The 20,660-nt window shown below is 45.7% G+C and overlaps 1 protein-coding gene and 1 long non-coding RNA gene across 2 annotated transcripts; one reads left to right on the plus strand and one right to left on the minus strand.

Annotated features, from left to right (window-relative positions):
• The first annotated feature begins 8,219 nt into the window (after nucleotides 1-8,219).
• LOC135392908 (uncharacterized) lies at nucleotides 8,220-20,427 on the plus strand. Its single transcript, XM_064623567.1, has 5 exons — nucleotides 8,220-8,294; nucleotides 9,001-9,139; nucleotides 10,810-10,911; nucleotides 17,772-17,804; nucleotides 20,212-20,427. The coding sequence occupies exons 1-5, from the start codon at nucleotides 8,245-8,247 to the stop codon at nucleotides 20,359-20,361; spliced, it is 474 nt and encodes a 157-aa protein (XP_064479637.1). The 5' UTR covers nucleotides 8,220-8,244; the 3' UTR covers nucleotides 20,362-20,427.
• LOC135392907 (uncharacterized) lies at nucleotides 13,211-14,015 on the minus strand. The gene is made up of 3 exons (XR_010422296.1): nucleotides 13,750-14,015; nucleotides 13,443-13,666; nucleotides 13,211-13,299 (listed from the first exon to the last, which is right to left on the minus strand). It is a non-coding gene; the product is annotated as an uncharacterized LOC135392907 (long non-coding RNA).
• Nucleotides 20,428-20,660: the final 233 nt, after the last annotated feature.

The following is a 20,660-nucleotide window of genomic DNA, read 5'->3' on the forward strand; positions in this document are numbered from 1 at the left end:
TAATTGATTCACTATCATGTCACCAACTAACATTTGTAAAGACTTGAGCGTTGATTTCAATTAGTCGCAACCCATGATCTCGCTTCACAATTAAACGTGCAGCATTGGAGTGGGCAAAAGCACTCCTAAATCACTAAACAATTTATTATGCAGTAACAGGCACACTCTGTCTTTGCAATTCTATTTAACATGAAATATATTGACACTTTTCCACACACAGTGAAGCCACTTAATAACCAAACTAGCCCGAAGAGTCTCTGTGAATGGGAATGACTGTACCCATGTCCTCTATGTACCCATGTACTCGTAAGTTATCTGTTACTGAGATTGAGATGTACTTTTGTAAAGTAATTTTGACAGCCCTGCAAATAGAAACTGGCTACAGTGTACACAACAGACACGTCAGAACATTTATCGGAAATATAAGACCAGAAGCAACATCTTGTCACAACTATTTTTTTTTTTTTTTTTTTGTCCAGGGATTCGGGAGACAGAGTGGGACTCCCTGCCCTCTGATGTTTTAACGTAGTCAATAGAGTTTTCGTAAAACCTGAAAAAAAAAAAAAAAAACAAGAGAAGTATAAACAGTTTTGTCTTCCAATTTTGAGTTTAACAAGCAAGTTATATTTTATTATTTGTGTGCTTTTGTATTCTCTGTTGATGAAAAGAGTACAGGAATAATAATGCAGCACATAGATCCAACAACGACCTGTCATCTTGATGAATATTAGAACTTTTCTTCTAGTGTGCTAATTGTGACAAAAGAAATATACAATGAAAGTCGTAGTAAAACAACAAATCTCTGTCGCCAAATTTTTTAGATATGTGGATGTTACCACATCATGTAGTTTCCGTCCTAAAGTAGGACTACCCGGCACAAGAGGGAATTGATGTTCTGAGGCTGGAACAACATAGAAAAGACAAACACATACATTCTACAGCTGGCTAACCTTTTCAGTGACTTTCATCTTTCATCGTTCATTTCTTAGGCAATTTGAGGCTTTGTATGTGTTTGTCCTTTCTATGTTGTTCCAGCCTCAGAACATGAATTCCCTCTTGTTCAACAGTTGCCACTTGCGTCGATCCCGTCAAATGAATGTGTGTATGAGTGAGCAAAAATGTAAGAGTGAAAGGAGGATGAGCGAGAGAGAGTGGATGGTTTGTCCCTTCAGGTGACGCACCCTTGGAAGTCGCCGAGAAGGCGTGTTAGCTTAGCTCAATTGGTAGAGCCCTGGACCGGTAATCCAGAAGATGTGGGTTCGAATCCTATAGCTGGCTAACTTGTCAGTGACTTTCATCTTTCATCGTTCATTTACCCGGCACTTTTCAGTCGTGGCAGTGTGCAGAGGAAAACTCTTTGGAAGTTTTGTGGCAACAAAGAGATTTGGCATGTTCACAAGGACAGTATAGCACATCAACACACATGAGGGGCAAACAGTAGACAGCACGATGGCTGCAAACTTGTAATTCAAGATTTATTCAACAGAACAAGAAACGGAAAACATGAGTAGAAAAAGGCAGTGTCCATGCAACGCGTGGAGAACCACATCAATCTCTGAGAAGGTAGGGTCGGGAGAGTTATAAAGAGAAATGACTGTTTCTGAAATAGCGGAATCTGCAAAATTAGGACCATTATGATGTGGTAGCCTTGCATGGATCACTGTAGCTGCGACACACTTTGAACAATTCCAGTAGTGGGGCTTCAAAGACAATGAACTTTTTCTGTTTCACTGGATATTCAGGTGTAGAGGATGCATCTCTAGAAAATTAATTTGTGTTCCTTAGCCATAACTATATCTCAATAGGAAGTATTCCTGTACCCCTCAAAGAAGCTAGTAGTTTCCATCGGTTTCTTCTCCCACTGTTGACGTCATAGTAATGTTCTGCACCTGTACAAAGAATCCAAAAATGTCAAAAAGTTTGCAACATGTAACAAATCTAGTGGTTCCACCTGTGGACTTGGCAGAATCTGTGAAGTGGGGATAGATGTATTCACTGCTCCACATCATGTCTTTTCAAGTGTCTTTGTGTCAACATGTGAGGAATGCAAAAAAAATTAACATCTCAAAACAGTCTCACCCCCTATTCTACCTCTTGAACACTCATACAGCTGTACCTGGTATAGAAGCAAGAAGGGAGGACGAAGCCACAACCAGGAAAGCTGTCACCCCTGGCCAATAAGGATCATCATTTTTTTACATACCTGTTTGCAGCTATATCTCTCATGATAACTTGAGTATCTAGAACACACACACAAAAAAGAATCCCAGAGCATGTTGAGCATTAACCCTATATTTCTTACATACAGACTTCATAGTGGTCGTAGAGACAGTGCTGTAGTGTGCATGGTCGAGCTCGAGTACAGTTGTTGTTTCCTGCAAAGTAGGGAGGCTCATGATTAAAATGTCTCTGGTTCTCAATTCTTGCAGTGCAGATCTAGACAATACTCTTTTTTTACTGTGTACTTCACAGTGTCCTTCGACGTTGACGATGTGCCGGCAGCATCAGTGTTATCCGATGCAGTGACTTGCATGACCAAGTCTATGAACTCATTGCAGCCGACTTGACACAGTTTTAAAACTATTTCAAAAGAGAAACTTTCAAAAGATAATCAAATGATAAGATCTCATCATACTACGAAGCAGTCTGGCGCCACTTCAACAGTGGAATGTCCCTAAAATGAAATTTGTTCATGTTGACAATATCCAGCAAGGGACAAGTAGGATAACATTAGTTAAATTTAATACGTGATCGCTATATTATAATTATACATGTCCGACACCTGTACATACCTTAGACGTTGTGTTGAGCTCGTCACCTCGGTGAAGCAGAATAACTGGTGACTGAACGGCAGTTTGCTTCGGACGTTTTCGCAATTCGCCTGCTGCGGCATCTTCGTAGTCATCGGCAGCAAAATGAGCTAAGCACACACGACACGACTGCTGTAACTAATAGCCGAGTGGTTGGAACCACATTCGTTTTTGCGCGCTGTCCTATGGAACCTTGTGGTAAAAATGCCAGTCGTCGAAGATGAACAATTTTGCATCCCCGCACATCACAGCGTACACCAGGCATATGTAGGTATTACGAATACGTGACACAGCAGCGACAGACAAGCCACTGACTTTCACTTTCTGCTTCGCGCGACCAACATGACCACCCAGAGCGTAGACAATAAACGCAATAACACAGACTGCATTTCAGACGGCGCGGCGGATCGTAGCTTGTAGCGGCGAAGTAGATGAATGCTCTATAAATGTCGAAGCTATTGCGGTGAACGTCATTTTTAAAGTGACGTTTAGCTGTCACGATAATGTGCGTCACCTTTGTTCTCTACAAAACTAACTCTCACCTGGTACGTGTTGACCAATCCCTGGACCCCTGGACCCGAAACCCAAGTTGCTCTTTTTTGCCGTTCGTTGGCAGCACCGTCCATGTTCCGGCAACCTTCAAAATATTTATGCGTAAAATATACATGCCGAATTGTGAGCTAATGCTTTCTGTGTGTCATCAAACAATGATAATGTGCTGGATAGTGGGCAGAAATACGAAGTAGATTAAGAACAGCAAAACATATGGACCAGTAGAATTCGCCAGCACTTCATGAAAGAAATCTGTAATCTTACGTACACCTATTGTGAAGGAACGTTATTTCACTAGGAGATCAATACCCCAATCGTATGCCAGAAATATGGACAAGATATATGATGTGCCCAGAGAGTATTCGAACAACGACCTCGTGCTCTACCTCAAAGACGCAGGGATTTTACCTACACGGCGACAGGTTTGGCATTCCATGGCAGAAGATGGCAGTGATGCGTTTACCCCGTTTCGGAGCGTTATCCTGATTTTTTAACCTACAATCCGTCTTCCCCACGGAATTGCCCTCGGATTTCAGACCTTTACTGTCCAAGAATACATAGAAGGCCCCATGCAGTGTTACAACTGGCAACGATTTGGCCATATTGCACGAAATTGCCGAGGTTCTACACTGTGTGGCATATGCGCCGGGCCTCACCAGAGATCAGACTGCAACAATAAAAGAGAGCCAAAGTGTGCCAACTGCAAATCCAGCCATCCCGCATCATTTTCTTTGTGTCCTATGAAGACCGCCGCCACCAAAAGGCACAAAGACCGCATACTACGACTTCCGTCTGACGCTTCTAGGGGTGGTAATGCCACACTTCCGCCTGGTACAAATACACAAGAATTTCCTGCTCTACCACCTCGATCTCAACGAGGCGAACGGGGGTCGCTGAACACAATCGCGGCTAAGCCCATCACAAGCAGCCACCCAGCGCCTCCTCATCCATCAAGGCAGATTACACACACTTACGCCACTGTAACGGAACCAGCAGGCACGAGGAGACAGTTACCCTCATCAGCTCCTGAAGATGTGCCTTCTCTGGGACTCTTTTCAGCGGTACTCGCTGCCGTTAAGGCAATTGTCTCTGCTTTTCCTGGTGCGTCGCAACTGCCCGAGGTCCAGGCGCTTCTGGCACTGGAGGCATTATCTGTGCATCAGCATGACGGCATTGTATAGAAAGGCCATGGCGATGCAATGGAATCCTCGAAGCCTGTGTAACAAGCTCCCAGATTTTAAATTACATCTACAACAGTACAAGTTCCCTTTCATAGCTGTATGCGAACACGGCATGGATTCTACACATCGCCGTTAATGGATACACAATCTATCGATCTCAACAATCCTGTGAGAGCAGAACAGCGCTATACGTTCGTAATGACCTCGTTGCTGCGCCCATCGGGACAGTTTGTCATCGCTCTTATGACTATGTCACCTGCAAAATCCGCCTTGGCCCCATGCTGTTAACGGCCGTCAGTATCTATATACGTCCCGCAGTGCAGGTCCCGTGGAGTGACCTCGAACGCCTACTTGATTCTCTGGAAGCCCCGGCACTCGTGCTGGGTGATTTCAATGCCCATCACTCGACCTGGGGAAGCCGAAGGACGGACGGTAGAGGAAGGAGGTTGTTGGAGGCAATGGAGAATAATATGTGCCTGCTGAACAATCGAGAGCCAACTTACATGCGATCCCCAACGTCACTAAATGTATTGGACCTCTCGTGGTGCTCAACCGACATAATTCGCCACTTGTCGTGCGCTGCGGACGTCGACACTAGGCGTAGCGACCATCTTCCTCTATATATTTCACAGGACAGACTCCCCCTCTCAGCAACTACTGGACTGGTTTCTTTCACAAACTGGAGACTTTTTCGTGAGGGCCTCAGAACATCCGTGCACACCGGTGTGTCCCCAGAGGGCCTCTCACAAGCAATTACCCGCGGTATTCAGGACGCGGTGGTCATGTCTAAAAGGGTAACAGGACATGTCAGTCATTCTCCAAAAGTTAACAACCTTAGGGCATTACGTCGCCGAGCAGAAAGAACGGCTCGTCGGACAGGACAACTTACAGATATTGTGGAATACCGCCGGATGAAAACTAAAGTAACACGAGAACTTAAGTATGAGGACAAGAAGCGATGGCGTAATTTTTGTCACAATCTTTCACCGTTTCAGCCGGCCTCGAAGACCTGGCGGACAATCCGATCTCTCAAGGAGGCGCCCCCTCAAAAGAATCCTCTCGCGGCCCTGGCTATCGTTAAGGGTTTAGACGAAGACACGCTAGCGACAGACTTCTGTGTGGTACTGACGACACCAGCGGCTGCCTCGACGACACCGTTACACTTCAGTTTTGTCCACACTTTGACGGCTCAACTCCACCAAGACTGGCCTCGTCCACCGGAAGTTATGGACTGCCACTTCACATTAACCGAGCTCAAGGAAGCGTTGAAACTTGTGAACGCCGGCTCGTCCCCAGGACCCGATAAGATCACATATGCCGCACTACGAAACCTTGACGGGCGGTTACTGTAAGCTCTCCTTCATGTGTATAATACGTCTTGGCAACAAGGATCTTTACCACCTACCTGGAAGGAGGCATTGGTTGTTCCCATCTTGAAACCAGGCAAGCCCCCAAATGCCCTATCCTCCTTTCGCCCTGTGAGCCTGACAAGCTGTATGGGAAAACTGATGGAGAGAATGGTTTTGCATCGCCTCGACTGGTGGCTCGAAAAACAACGTGCGTTCCCTCAAGAAATGGCTGGATTTCGTCGCCACCGAAGTTCCATGGATCCAGTTCTCGACCTAGTCTCTACAGTCCAACATGCTCGTGCCCATCGGCGGATCGGTTTTCCTCGACATCAAGCCTGCATATGATACCGTCTCACACATTTGCGTGCTGCACGCCTTGCGCTCGTTTGGGGCATCCGGTCGCCTCTTCATCTGGCTCCAAGACTTCCTTACAGCCCGAACTATCGCTGTCCCTACGTCCCGAGGCAAAAGCCCTCAGCATCCTGTCCCTCAAGGAGTCCCACAAGGAAGTATCCTGAGTCTGACACTCTTTAACGTGGTGATGGCCGGCCTACAATCAATAATTCATCGCAAAGTGTCATTTTCCGTGTATGCCGATGACGTCACCCTTTGGTCAGTAGGAAAATCACGCCCAGCCATACAGCGCCGCCTGCAGCTCGCTTTAAATAGTATACACACGTACTTCACGCACCTTGGGATGGACCTTTTCCCCCGAAAAGTGCGTCGAGCTCCCTTTCACGCGCAAAGCTATGACCAATTTCCCTCTTTGGGTTGGTGCTAAGAAGCTTGAGCCGGTCCGCTTCCACCGCTTCCTTGGCGTAGTAATCGACTCGGACTTGCGCGTGGGCTCGCCACATTAAACACCTTGAAACTAAAGTGCAGTGATGGCTCCCCGCAATTCAACATCTTTCTGGCTCAGGATGGGGCTGTGATCAGCGTTCACTGCTAGCAGTTCACGCGGCGTTGGTGAGGGCGACTGTGCTTTACAGCCTTCCTATCCTGCACAGGATGTCAAGAACATCATTAAACACCCTTCGGTCCCTGTTTGCTCGAAGCCTTCGTCGCTACCTCGGAGTTCCAAGAATGGCTGAAACACGGCAAGTCCTGGCTGAAACTGGTGAACTACCGGTTGAGGTTCTACGTGAACGTGAAACGGCTCGGCACTTCCTACGTTTGCGAGGTCACATTCCCCGTCACCCGCTCCTCAGGAAAATTCGATACCGCCCTGAAAGCGACTTCTATCAAGTAGCGCAGAGAACACTTCAGACTCTCACTGGCTTCATAGCTAAGGACATTATACCGCCGCATGCGTCCTGGTCTCTGCCGGTACAGACGAGTTTCGTAAGCCTAGAGCCGACTTCCCGCCAATGGACAACCGACATTCTTCCCTCATCTATGTTGAGCAGAGTTGACCCAACGCTCGCTTTCCGCATGCCACGAAACACCTCTCGTCAAGATGCTGCATTAACCCACCGAATGCGACTCGATGTGGCCTTTACAGCTCAGTGGCGTTACCGCTCGAGACAAGTTGACTCTCCCACCTGCTGCCACTGTGGTGCTCTAGAGGATCTGGAGCACATTGCCTCTTGCTTCTTCATTGCTTCATTGCTTCTTCATTGCCCTCAGTACCAACCTTCCCGGACCTCACTGTCCGAGTCTCTTCGTCAGCTGGACTCTCGCCCCCTTCTCCCTCTCGAAATTTCTTGGTCCCTGGCCCAATCCAGCTCAGCAACGATCAGCGCTCAAAGCCCTTTTGACATTTCTGGACACCATCGGACTCCGATCGTTATTGTGAGGGGGCTCTGTATTTTATACCCCACGTCCCCAACAGCAATGGGGTAGAGTATCGCCTCTGGTGATGAACCTCCCCACTCTCCTTCTGAAAATAAAGTTGTTGTTGTTTCACTAGGAGATGAGACAGAGAGGAGCCGAGGGAGGGGGCGGAATGAGGGTCAGCAAGCGTTGGGAGAACGCGATCGCGTTGTCGCAGGACCTGTTCAGTTATTCTCTTTTTACATCTTCATAAAAGCACAACTATCTAGGCCACTGCAAGGAATATGCCTAGGTTCGCCTTTCTATTTTTGTTTTTCATTTTTTCTGCGAATAAATTCCCCCCCCCCCTCCTAGGTCCGCACATGTTGATGTGTTAATTTATTCAGGTGTTGATGTGCTACTCTCGACTTCTGTATTTCTAACCCCCTCATAACTGTGCCCTTGGGACTAAAAGTATTGAAAATAAACAAATGAATAAACAAGTGCGGCACCTAGCTATGAACACTGTCTGATTGCGTCCTTGATGCATTCATGCTTTGATTTTTCAGGTTAGGCTTTCCCGGGCACCCCTGCCTTGGAATGAACCTACAGATGAACGCCTGCTGTGGAGTGATGAAAGATTTGTATAAGTAAGCGTCTGCACTGCGAGATCCCCCTAGTTACCCCCGTCAATAATAATAATAATAATAATAAATAAAATTAAATATTAATAATAATACTAGTTAATAATAATGATAATAGGGAGTAGTAATAACAGGGAGTAGTTTTACCAGCGTCAATGTTTTCCTGTCTATTATTGCCTTAGAACAGGGATCGTAAGTCTAACAATTTTTTTAAGTAAATGACATTGCTTTAGATGCGTTACTCATTACTAGTTGTGTCCCGCACGAATGAACGCCCCATGCACTCCAAGACAACCAATGCACCGCAGCGCGCGCAGTGCAGTTTCTGAAGTACTCGTACATTTGACACAAGAAATACCGAGGCAAAGCAGATTTGTGTGTGAAAGCACACGGGAACGATTTTCTCCTGTACATCTGGGTGACATATTCGGTCGACAGAATTTGAACGGTCACATAATTACCAAACAAGAATCGAACGATATGTTTACAGTCTAGCTCCACGTGACTGTGGCGTCCACACGTGTTCCTTGTGCACTCCCTTTGATGTCCAAATAAGTCCCCTTTCTGTTGTAACTGACAGCCCCTATAGCCTCTCAAAAGACAGTTACTTTCTCTACCTCTATCGAACTTTCTTAACTGCCATTCAACTTTCTTTGGGTCATCCTTGTCCCAATGATTCTCCAGACGAAAACCAACTTTGAAACTTTTGCAGACGCGCCCTCGCCGCTCTGGAAGGGTCGCAATGCTTCAACACGAAGAGCACATGTTGCAGTCCTACGACATTCCAACTAAACAAATTCAACCAAAGCAGTTACCAGTGCATTAAAGTCCCAGGCATCAAATTAACCACAGTAAGTCCGGGTAAAAGTCGTTACGGGGAGGGGGGGGGGGGGGCGTCGACAAATACGGATAGCTCCCTACGTTTCCATAGGACTATTCGTCTTGATTAGCCGGTTGATTTTAACGTGACTCGTGCGCTCGTAAACACGAAGGCGGAAGATACTCTCTAATTGCAGGCTCAGTGAATGTAAGTGCGATTGAAACTATGACACATCGCGAGATGATTATCTAACGTGCGACTGAATGTCCAACACAAAGCGCACCACATCAAACGTTCCAAGCGGCAGACTACGTGTATACAGCAACGCCATTATGGCCAGTTTCGTACGCGCCTATACCTTAAAAACGGTCAATACCGAGAGTTTGAGCTAGTCTTTTTCGCTCCAATGCAAGGATTGATTGGGGTGCCGTGCATGCACATTACAAATCGATGAATAGGTCGTGAGAAGCGCGATTTCGTCGGAACGAACGCGCTCGCCCTCTGTCGTTTCCTTCTCCTCCGCGGCCATGACTGGTTGACGTTAGAAACGAAATTACGATTGTTGGTTTCGTACAAGCGAGGTGCTAGTGGAACTGCACGGAAGGTGTTTACTCTTGTGGACTATGTAGCATCGCAAGCAGCACACAATATTGGGCCCAGATTGGCTGGTCATTGGCGATACGGGTCCAATATGGGGTCCATACATAAGGGGTCCAATACGGGTCCATTTACCCCGCTTCACTACAAAAAGCACTAAATGCACTAGAATGGCACCATTCTAGTATGAGTGCATTTTGTAGTGGAGCGGGGTAAACATGCGCTGTGTGCCCCTGGCTGCAAAAACGGAAAAAAAAGCAAGAGGAAAGGAAACTCTACCTTCACTGTGCAGATTTCAGAGTCCAAATGTGGCTGATCGCATATTTTCCCCACAGCGTGCTTTCGTGAGTTATTTTTTTACATGGCCTTCCTGTAAAGTCGTCATCGAGAGAAAGTATATACCTAAGGAAAAATGAGCATTTAGGGAAAGAGCAGGTAGTGCGTTTTAATGGGAAGTTTTAGTGAATCTGTTTGCATTGAAACGGTTCGTCAACTATTTTGTCGCTGTTAAATCAGAGGATTCTCTCCTAAGTCACAACCTTTTCTCATTGACCCTCCGCGAACCGTTCGAGTGGAAGTAATTCGCTAAACTAGCTGACAGTAAGTTTTAGCTCAAAAGTTTTAGCTCAGTGAAAAATGCTTACAGTTACAAATGGTTTATAAAGCAATTTCGACTTGAAACCACCTGGAACCACTTCGTACGTAAAGTGTTTCAAGTGGAAATTGTTTCGTAAACCATTTGGAACTGCGAACATATTTCACATGGGAGTGCATCGTGCGCTATCGCCTTTGCGTACGTAAGGGGTAACGTGGTGTTTCCGCACAGTGCATGAAGCACCATTTTTGCGCGTACGGAGAACCACCAACTCTATCCTTTACGTACGCCGCAGGCGCGGATCTAGGGGAGGGGGTTCCAGGGGTCCGGACCCCCTCAATTCCAAACTTGAGCATAGGGTTCAGTGGACCAATCCCAGCGTGCACGTGGCACTTGTCCATAGCCGACTCCCCCCCCTCGGGAAAACCCAAGATCAGCTCCTGGTACGCACTGGCGATAGCGTACGATGCATTAAACTCACTAACGTTTGTCATATACTCTTTTTGCAGCCCAAGGAAATTATCAGCGAGTGCGTCATTCAGTGTACGTCCGACGGGTCTGTTATCAATGTTCCAAACGGAATTACCTGCAAGAACGACACACGCGTCTCGGTATGTTTCGACACGTATTTCCGTTGTACACCCATTTCTGGTTTGGCCGTCCATCTAACACCTCCAAGATAGCAGAAGGCCTGCGCTTTGAGCTTCGAGGTTTTCTCTTTTTCGATTGACGTTATAGCAGCATCAACAGTCTTAAAAGAAGACCTCCTTACAAAAATGTGAAATGATTTTCTAAAGAAACTCTATTGTATTGACTCTATAGACACATTAAATACTCTATAGAGAGTCTATAGAAATTCTTATGAGATCCTGAGTGTCCCTACTGAGTTCTTACGGAATATTGGCCACCGTAATTCTATAGAAACTCTAATGTGCTACTAATGAGAGAGTTTCTATCGCTTTTCTATAGAATTCCTTTAGAGGTGTGTCGTGTGCTTTGAGCACCATAAATGTTGCATGCAAGCACATAAAACAGGCATATGAGGAACAAGCTTTTTATTTATACTACTTTTGGTTCCATTGAGAGCAACGAGGAGGGGCTCCTCTTCAGTTGAGTACCAGATGCAAATGGGTATCTTCCACGTGTCTCTCCTGAAACAAAGCGCATGCACATACGTAAAAATGACAACGATTGCTACCTATATTCACAAATATTAGCTCAAGTCTAGATATAACGTCCTAGACATGATAAACATTCGCTCTTGGTGCTATAGGAAACAAAAATACAAAAAGTGAGCTGCATACCACACGCATTTTAAAATGGAAACACAAACATGGATGATACGAAACATGCAAAAAACAGGATTATTTTCCTTCGGTACAGCGGTTCATTTAAAAGCTATGATGAGAGCAGTGTTTGCAGGTGGATTCTACGTCCAAGCAGACTTGCTATTTAGTAAGATATATATATACCAATCCACTAGATGTGAAATGACAATTCATCAATATTTTCTCATTCAAATTTTTTCGGCAAATCCATGATAGCATAAAGGGAGGCAGTCCTTGTTTAAACTAAGCCAATTTTTCAGAAATTCTGCAACTAATGTACTTGGGCTCAGTCGAACACGTACACAACATGCAAGTGCAATCACCACGTATATCAAATAGTCTTGTGTTGTGATGATATCACATCAAATTTGCCAAAATTTGAAATGACTGCTTGATCGAGCTGATAGCAGTTCGACTCCCAACGGCATTGCTACGTATCTGGACCGCAGCCAGCTGTTACACCAATCAGGCGCAAATTTTAGCCGAAGCACTTGGCTCTCAAAAAGAACTGGTAGTGTAGTAACTGCACTTCTACAGTTTTGCCTTGCTTTCGGCATTGTAAAAGAAAAATCACACCATAAATAATGCACGTGACGTGGTCCTATGAACAAGAATTGCCTCACATTCTGCTGATCTCGGTACAGCCCAAGAAGCCCCAATTTAATTTATCAATGTAGTTAAGTAAATCTAATTAATGCATTTTAATGAAGTAGCTGTCTGGTAGTTCTACGCTATCTCACACAAAATATTTGCTTACACTGCAAAAACTGCATTTGTAGTATTGCATAAAATTAAGCACCCTGTTTAAGCAGCCTCCTGAAGTGGAGCGCTTCTGATGTATGCGGGGTTTCGAAGGACACAACGGTTTGACCGAAGTCACATTCTCAGTACCTGACCTTAGTACATGACTACCATGTGCGCACGTAGTCACGAACTACTGTATGGCACCGAGCATACTGTGTACGAGTTTCATCAAATTTCTTCAACAGAGAAACAGCACAGTATAACTACGCATATCACATAGCTAAATTACAAAACTGCAATCCCATACCTGAGAAGTTCTATAATACCTACATATAGAGAACAGTTTATAACTCAGTATGTTAATGGGTGTTGTGTACAGTGCTGGAAAAAAGTTTACGGAACGCGCGAGCGATGTATTTTCTCCTCGGTGCGACACCCTGGCGGCGGGCGGAAGCGGGCTCGTTCATTCGTTCAGAGGGACGAAAGGAGTGCGCCGGTAGCGACACCAATCCAAAACACTTCGCCGGCACGTTCAAGCGATACCGAAACTACCGCAGTGTGTCGCAACCAGCGCACTAGCCCATTCCTCTGAACGAGTGAACTGACCCGCTTCCGCTCGCCGCTAGGGTGTCGCACGGAGGAGAAAATACATCGCTCGCGCGTTCCGTAAACTTTTGTTACACGTTACCTTGTTACACGAAATGAAAATTCCTGGTCCTGGACTTTAGGCAGGAGAGATCCGCAATGTGTTCACAATCCCGGCTGCACCTGTGAGGAAAACTCAAAAGCACAACATGTTGCTACAGTTGTATGCTGCATCCACAACACATACCGATTGTGTTCTGCGAGGTGTCCAGTTGACACTTCAGCACCTGGTTTTCCTTTTTCTGCACACATGCCGCACGTCCAGCCAAGAAAACAACAGATCTGTTACATAGAGAAAAACGTGTAAGGTTGCAGAGTGTAAGAAAGCATACGATTAAGGACGAAGTTAGACTGTGTGACCATTATGAGTCGACATCTGCTAATTAAAAACCATACCTCGTTAAACCCCAAAATTTCACACTCACTTGGCAAGCTGCTGTGCTGTGCGCCTCGTCCTGTTCTCACGAATAGTGTCAGAGAGGTTCCTTCGTTGATGTCAATATACACACACGTGCACACACCAACGAAAAGTCGCGGTATACACTGCAACTTGTGTCCTCTTCTTTTCGAGCACTTACTGCTTGCTCGAGTGTTACGGCTCGCCCCAGTTAATTCCGCCAACGTATTCGTCGTCGTCAACGTTGTAACACTGGGAAGAGAGATTATTTTTATTAGAGCGACCATACCGGTGTCGACAAGACACGAAATTCATTCACATATACATAAGCTCACCGAAATTTGGTCCGCAATGGCAGGTTCTTCTTCTCTCCAGCGCGCAACGAGGACACGGCAGCGCTGGCTTTCGATGCCATGTTGATTTTTTCGGTTCTGTGAGAAAACTGCTCCTACTCTGGGTTCCGCTATAGCACTTACCGGGAAAATATCCCACCGCTGCATCGCAATTCATCTCATACAACACATTCTGCGAAATGGCACGCGTGCGAAGAACAGTTTTTTCACGTGCAAACTGCGAGCCCACCGAGCTCACCAAACACCAAACCAAAGATGGCGCCGGAGAGGACTGATTCAGCCACGCACATGCAGCCGTCCGATTGGGACGGGTTTCGTATCTCCCCAAAACAATTAAATAAAATATAGTTAAAAATATTTATATTTTCAGTTCCGATAAAGAGTAATTAACTGTTTGAAAACTATTTTTGATTTTATTATCGCAGTTCATTGCAGTGCATTGTCATGCACAACAAGAATAGCGGTCATTTCCCTAAGCAGTGCACATTGACCTTGTCTTTCAAGTTTTGACTGTGTCAATGTCGCTTGCTAATCGCAGGCATGATGTGCAACCCATTCTGACAGTATACAGGGTGTCCCAGAAAACGTGTCATTGAATTATAATAAAAAAACTACACCACCTAGAGTCATGCGGTCAATGGCATTTGTTCTTACAGGGTTTTTGCTACCACCTCGTGTGAATGTCGTGTAACGTAAATTTAATTATGTAAAATTTTGCGAGCTTAAGTCGGAAATTTGCCTAGTAAAGGTCACTTTTTTACTCCACCAATGTGAAGAGCGTGTCTAATTTAGTCAAATTAATGATAATTGACAGGGATATTCAGAAGCTATCCCATCGGAAAAAATAGCCGAAAATCATACTCTACGGAGGTCGCACAGAATAGCGCACGATGAATTTTTCAGCGCAATCTTTGTCAGTCCGACGAAAGGAGGTTGGAAACCCAGCCCTCCCCGACACCGCAGAAAGAGATAAAACAGGCACTGCTTATCACGTTCGACTTTCGCTGGGATAATGCTTTCCCTCTCCCAATTTTAGGAACTGTTACTTTTTCTACTATCACTCTGTGGGCTGGCTTCGGAACCTCCTTTCGTCGCATAATTAAACTTGGAGTACATGACATTCACATTAGGGGGTGGTAAAAACCTAATAACAACAAATGCTGTTGACCGCATGATTCTAGGTATCGTAGTTTTTTTTATTATAATTCAATGACATGTTTTCTGGGACACCCTGTACGAACAACTGCCCAGCAAGTGTTGTCTTGTGGACGGCACATTCGGCTACATGAATCCAATTACCGCTCACAAAAAACCTAAGTTGTCAGATTTTATCTGTCTCTCTGTCCTTATGGAAATTTTTCTCGGTAGGAACAGTGAGTTTTCACATGCGTATATCTGTTCATAGGATCGCAAAGAAATAGCGTAATCGACAAGTCAGACTAGTCAGACTATGTATAAGCGATGGAACGCATGACCTTTGCATTTCAATTGGAAGTCAATAGAGAATCTTTTGAGATTCCTCATTAGAAATACAATTAGGAAAATTATAAGAAATTCTCTTGACTTTCTATGGAGGAAACTCATTAGGAGCTGATTTTCTATTGAGTTTCTATAGACTCAATAAAAATACATTTGGCTCTCTATAGGTACTCATTTGGCATTTTTGTAAGGCTCCCTGTTGGACGTATTGCGCAGGCATTCTACTACCTAGGAAGTGTTGGTCCATACAGGACGACTAGAATAGCTTGGAAACCGCAGGTGGTATACCGTGCGAAATGTGCGCGCAGAGCAACACAACACAAAAATGTCGACTAAGGGCGACGAGAACAATTTTTTGCGGTCAGGAAACGCAGTTTCTGGTGCTCGCGGTTCTTCCTTGGTGCCCCCAGGAGCTTTCGAGGGGAGGGGGGGAACATAGGAACATGTTCCTATAAAGCACAATCGAAGCAACAGCCGGAAATCTATCGACAAGTGGTCGCTTGGTGACAAAGCACAACGCATGTACATCCGTTTATTCCACCGCATGCACGACTACAACCCAGATCTCCACCAGTTTCTGACTGAGAGATGTTGGGTTGACCATGTTCTTTTACAATCACCTTCGATATTGTATGGTGTGGGGCAACGTCAGCTGCACGATGCCAAGCTGCACTTGCTTCGTCACTTGGGGCATAGTTGCGTCACAGTCTCTAACAAATTATTGTTACTCGTGCAGCTACGTATTATTTCAGCGCGACGCAAATATGTGAGACAATTCATTTTGAGACTGCGACCACACATTTGCAAGAAGAAATGTTATATGAATTGTTACGTGAATGTTTGTGTCAATTTAAATTCGGTCATGGAGGGCCCTGGGGAGCAGCCCTCGCACAGAAGGCACTTCGCAAAAATCGAAGAATACTTATATACTCTTATACTTTGGCATCTTATTCGTGATACTCGCTATACCGTCCATCTACGGCGCAACAAAAATAACGAACACTGGGCAGAAAAAGAAATAAAAACCTGTGCAACGTGGAACGTCTATAATCCGATCGCCCAACCTCAGACTAAAAAGAAACTGCTATGATTCGTTTGCTGGCACGATACAGAGACTAGGGAGATGTTATGACCGTTGCCAAAGGTGAGAAAAAGAATATCACATGGAAACACACAAGCCCGCGCCTTAAAGGGACGGTCTCGTACAGCCGGGGTGATTCTGAAACTTAGCCAAAACTAGTTTCACGAGTACTGTACACATATAACCGTCAAAGTTTCATTCGGAATAACCAAGTCGTTTTCGAGGAATTTGTCGAAACGTGCCGCGAGAACAGACGACGAAAGCTGCGCCTCTCTCATGCATACGTCACGTATGACGTCGGCCCGCGGGTGCGTCGTCGTTGTCATGGTAATTGTAACTTGCAGAAGCGCCTTGGTTTGAGCAATCCCCTTTGCTCTCGAAATGGGGACACTCAGGCGTATACCTCCGCCAGCGGAGAATGTAGTCCGAGCATTGACTGTGGGGTCTTCCATAATATGTGGCGCACAATCGGATACGTGGAAGCTAAGTCACGTGCTTTCTTTCCGCGAGTATTTAATGCGGTTTTTAGACACGTTTAAACACGTACTCCTTCTCCATGTACGTCGTCAGCGACACTTCATTTCGAAGCATGATCAGTGTACAACGGGGAGTGTAATGGAAGCGCGCGTAATATATTTTTGGTCGGAGCCATATTGCGACCGCGCGCGCCGATGGCCAGCGATTTCAGATTTGTGATTGTGGATGGGGTTGTTCTGCGACTTTTAACTTGTCTCTGAGGATTAACATAGTTGTTCTAAACCACGATGCTTGCCACCACTTGGAATACGCCTTTTTCACCTGTGAACTGGAAGAAAATGTACGAACGTTGCCGATGCACTAGCACGCGCAAAAGCAGACCATTTCTGTATCCTATCACAGGCTTACCCGCAGGGCGACGTGGCCGTTCTTATTGTTGCCAACACAGATCGGGGCATGCTCTGTAATCTTTATCAATTTAATTCGGTTATTTAATAACTGTGGCGTGTTTTGTCGGGTAAATTAGCAGTATTCCATTTTCAACAAAGTCCAATCGAATCGTACACTTTATGAAAGGGGCAGGAGGTACGAGACCGTCCCTTTAACGTAGAGTTGGCAGTTGGGTTAGCTGGTTTGACAAGTAGGTTGCGAAAAGACACACAGAGACACAGACTACACAGGACAAGCTCAAACTAACAAATGTTTTAACAAAGGTCCGCACAGGTACAAAATAGGTCAACCCCAATTGTTTGTTCGCCCCTGTCCTGCGTTGCTGTGTGTTCTTTGGCTCTTTTCTCAATGTACAGACCCACCTGTAGCGTTGTGAAACAAGCTGAACGAGGTTCTATGGTATGCTTACTATCGCTTATCACGAAAGATTATGATGGATCTGTTACGTAGATTTATGTGGATCTTTACTCTCGCTGAGCGAAAAAAAAATTACCATTTCTGCGCCTGTTTCTTTCAGGGTCAGCCTGACTGTATCGGATCAGAGAGAAAGGTAAATATGTTTACTTTTCTCTTCATTGAAATGTGGTCAAGCCCCGCCTTCACGAAATAGTCGAGTGCTTATCACACCAGTTTTTTGGAGGTTAGCCGAGGTCCTGAAAAACAAACCCTGGCGGTAGTACACAACGCCCAGACCCGATCTTATTTGACATCGAAATTTCGTCTGCTATGGACGGTTCACATTACGCCACCTCACTAGCAGTCGGCGTCGTCACGGGTTGATGCCAAGTTGGTTGTCGCTGGATGTCGTTGGAATCGTCTCAGACAAGGTTGAGCGATCTTGTTCTGTGAGAATATATATACATATCTATATATATACTCATGGAACGATGCGACATCACCAGAGGACACGTGTTTCGCCGTGTTTGCGGCTCGTCAGCTCTGGGTAGCTGCGCATCGTTCGGAATTGGCAAACCAGGGGTCGCTCAGCGAGCGATATACACCTGGGAGGGTGACTGAGCACTCCTCAATGCCACAGTGCAAGCCAGTGAATTATAATGAGAGAAAAATGTCATTAAAGAAACGAGTAAATGACACTAGACGTGTTTGAAATTCAAAATTAGATTAAGGTGGCTTCTAAGGCTGCACGCAGAGAAACAGTCTTTTTCATGGCTTTGCCATGAAAAAGCGCACATGCGGCACATTTTATATATATCTATATATATGTTTATAAGTCCCAAACGTCGCCACACCAGCATTGGACAGCTGTTTCGGCCTTACTGGGCCTTCATCAGCAATGCGTAGGTGGGCGACGTTTGAGCGAGTGGCGGCGGAAGGTCACGTGGAACGTGATGTCCTCCCGTCAGGGTGAGAAACTCACCTCTGAAAGCCCAGTGCGAAGCCAGTAAAGTATTAAGTGAAAAAAAATAGCCTGGGCTCTTTGGCTGCACGTTGAACATATGTTTATAAGTCCCAAACGTCGCCACACCAGCATTGGACAGCTGTTTCGGCCTTATTGGGCCTTCATCAGCAATGCGTAGGTGGGCGACGTTTGAGCGAGTGGCGGCGGAAGGTCACGTGGAACGTGATGTCCTCCCGTCAGGGTGAGAAACTCACCTCTGAAAGCCCAGTGCGAAGCCAGTAAAGTATTAAGTGAAAAAAAAAATAGCCTAGGCTCTTTGGCTGCATGTTGAACATATGTTTATAAGTCCCAAACGTCGCCACACCAGCATTGGACAGCTGTTTCGGCCTTATTGGGCCTTCATCAGCAATGCGTAGGTGGGCGACGTTTGAGCGAGTGGCGGCGGAAGGTCACGTGGAACGTGATGTCCTCCCGTCAGGGTGAGAAACTCACCTCTGAAAGCCCAGTGCGAAGCCAGTAAAGTATTAAGTGAAAAAAAAATAGCCTAGGCTCTTTGGCTGCACGTTGAACATATGTTTATAAGTCCCAAACGTCGCCACACCAGCATTGGACAGCTGTTTCGGCCTTATTGGGCCTTCATCAGCAATGCGTAGGTGGGCGACGTTTGAGCGAGTGGCGGCGGAAGGTCACGTGGAACGTGATGTCCTCCCGTCAGGGTGAGAAACTCACCTCTGAAAGCCCAGTGCGAAGCCAGTAAAGTATTAAGTGAAAAAAAAAAAACCTAGGCTCTTCGGCTGCACGTTGAACATATGTTTATAAGTCCCAAACGTCGCCACACCAGCATTGGACAGCTCTTTCGGCCTTATTGGGCCTTCATCAGCAATGCGTAGGTGGGCGACGTCGCCCACCTACGCATTGCTGATGAAGGCCCAATAAGGTCGAAACAGCTGTCCAATGCTGGTGTGGCAACGTTTGGGACTTATAAACATTATATATATATATAATGTCGTACAGTCTGCTTCTGTGCAAAGCATTTCTACGCGGTGATCCTCTCTTTTACATCCGTATTTCGTATGATTCAAGAAGACCAATTATGTCATGAAGTAAGACACATTACGTCATAACGGGCCATGCAATGGGTGTAACTATAATAATAATTTGGGGCTTTACGTTGCGAGACAACTATGACCATGAGCGACGTCACAGTGGTCGGGTCTCTGGATTAACTTTGCCCACCTGGGGGTTCTTTAACGTGCGCCGAAATCTCGACGCACGACATACCACATTTAACGTCCCTCGCGGAAGACGGCGTGTTTAAGCAACTTGTACCCTTCCACCTAGTTGCCGCCGTCCTCGGCCGGTTTCGAACCCGCGATCTTGGGATCAGTAGGCGGACACGCTACCGAGCCATCGAGGCCATCGATGTAACTCCCGATGTAACCACCCGTTCCCGATGGCCGAAGCGAGTGCCACCTGTTTACATTACTCTCAAAAGTACACCCGACCGCCTAACTTTTACTTTCGAGGCTCTCCGACCTGCAATATTTAACACTTTAATATTACATCGTAATCGTATTTCCCTTATTACTCGACACAGGTCTGCCTGAACGGCGAGTGTAAGCTGCCTTACGACGACATGGTGAAGCTGTTTTACTCCAACTGGCAGATGAACCTCAGCGCGGTCCCTTCTTGCGGTATTCCATCAAGTCCGAGCTCTGCGCTGTTCCAGAGAGGCGTTTTCAGATAAAATGATTTCACTGAGTTAGGGACATCGAAGTTCCCTCCGGGTGAATAAACGTAAAATGATATTGAGCACGAGGCGTCTCATAAATTAGCAATTTTGGTCCTGTTTCCTTTTTTTTTTTTTTTTACGAAAAACTGATAATTTGTGCATCGCAGCGTGTTGCTGCAGGGCTCCCTTCACGGAGAAGCCATGTTATCAATACAGTGATAGTTCCTCTTTTACAGAGCTGTAATATGAGTATCATGATAACTTTTATCTGACAATGAATCCGTTCTCGCGAATAACGATCTTCGAGTATACAG

The sequence above is a fragment of the Ornithodoros turicata genome, chromosome 4 (assembly GCF_037126465.1).
Source record: "Ornithodoros turicata isolate Travis chromosome 4, ASM3712646v1, whole genome shotgun sequence".
Taxonomy (NCBI): domain Eukaryota; kingdom Metazoa; phylum Arthropoda; class Arachnida; order Ixodida; family Argasidae; genus Ornithodoros; species Ornithodoros turicata.

What these genes read in the sequence shown, in the direction of transcription:
- LOC135392908 (XM_064623567.1), top strand. Translation starts at nt 8,245, where the DNA reads ATGAACCTACAGATGAACGCCTGCTGTGGAGTGATGAAAGATTTGTAT. An exon ending in CAGGCATCAAATTAACCACA is followed by an intron (nt 9,140 to 10,809) that starts GTAAGTCCGGGT and finishes CTCTTTTTGCAG; the next exon opens with CCCAAGGAAATTATCAGCGA. An exon ending in AGAACGACACACGCGTCTCG is followed by an intron (nt 10,912 to 17,771) that starts GTATGTTTCGAC and finishes TGTTTCTTTCAG; the next exon opens with GGTCAGCCTGACTGTATCGG.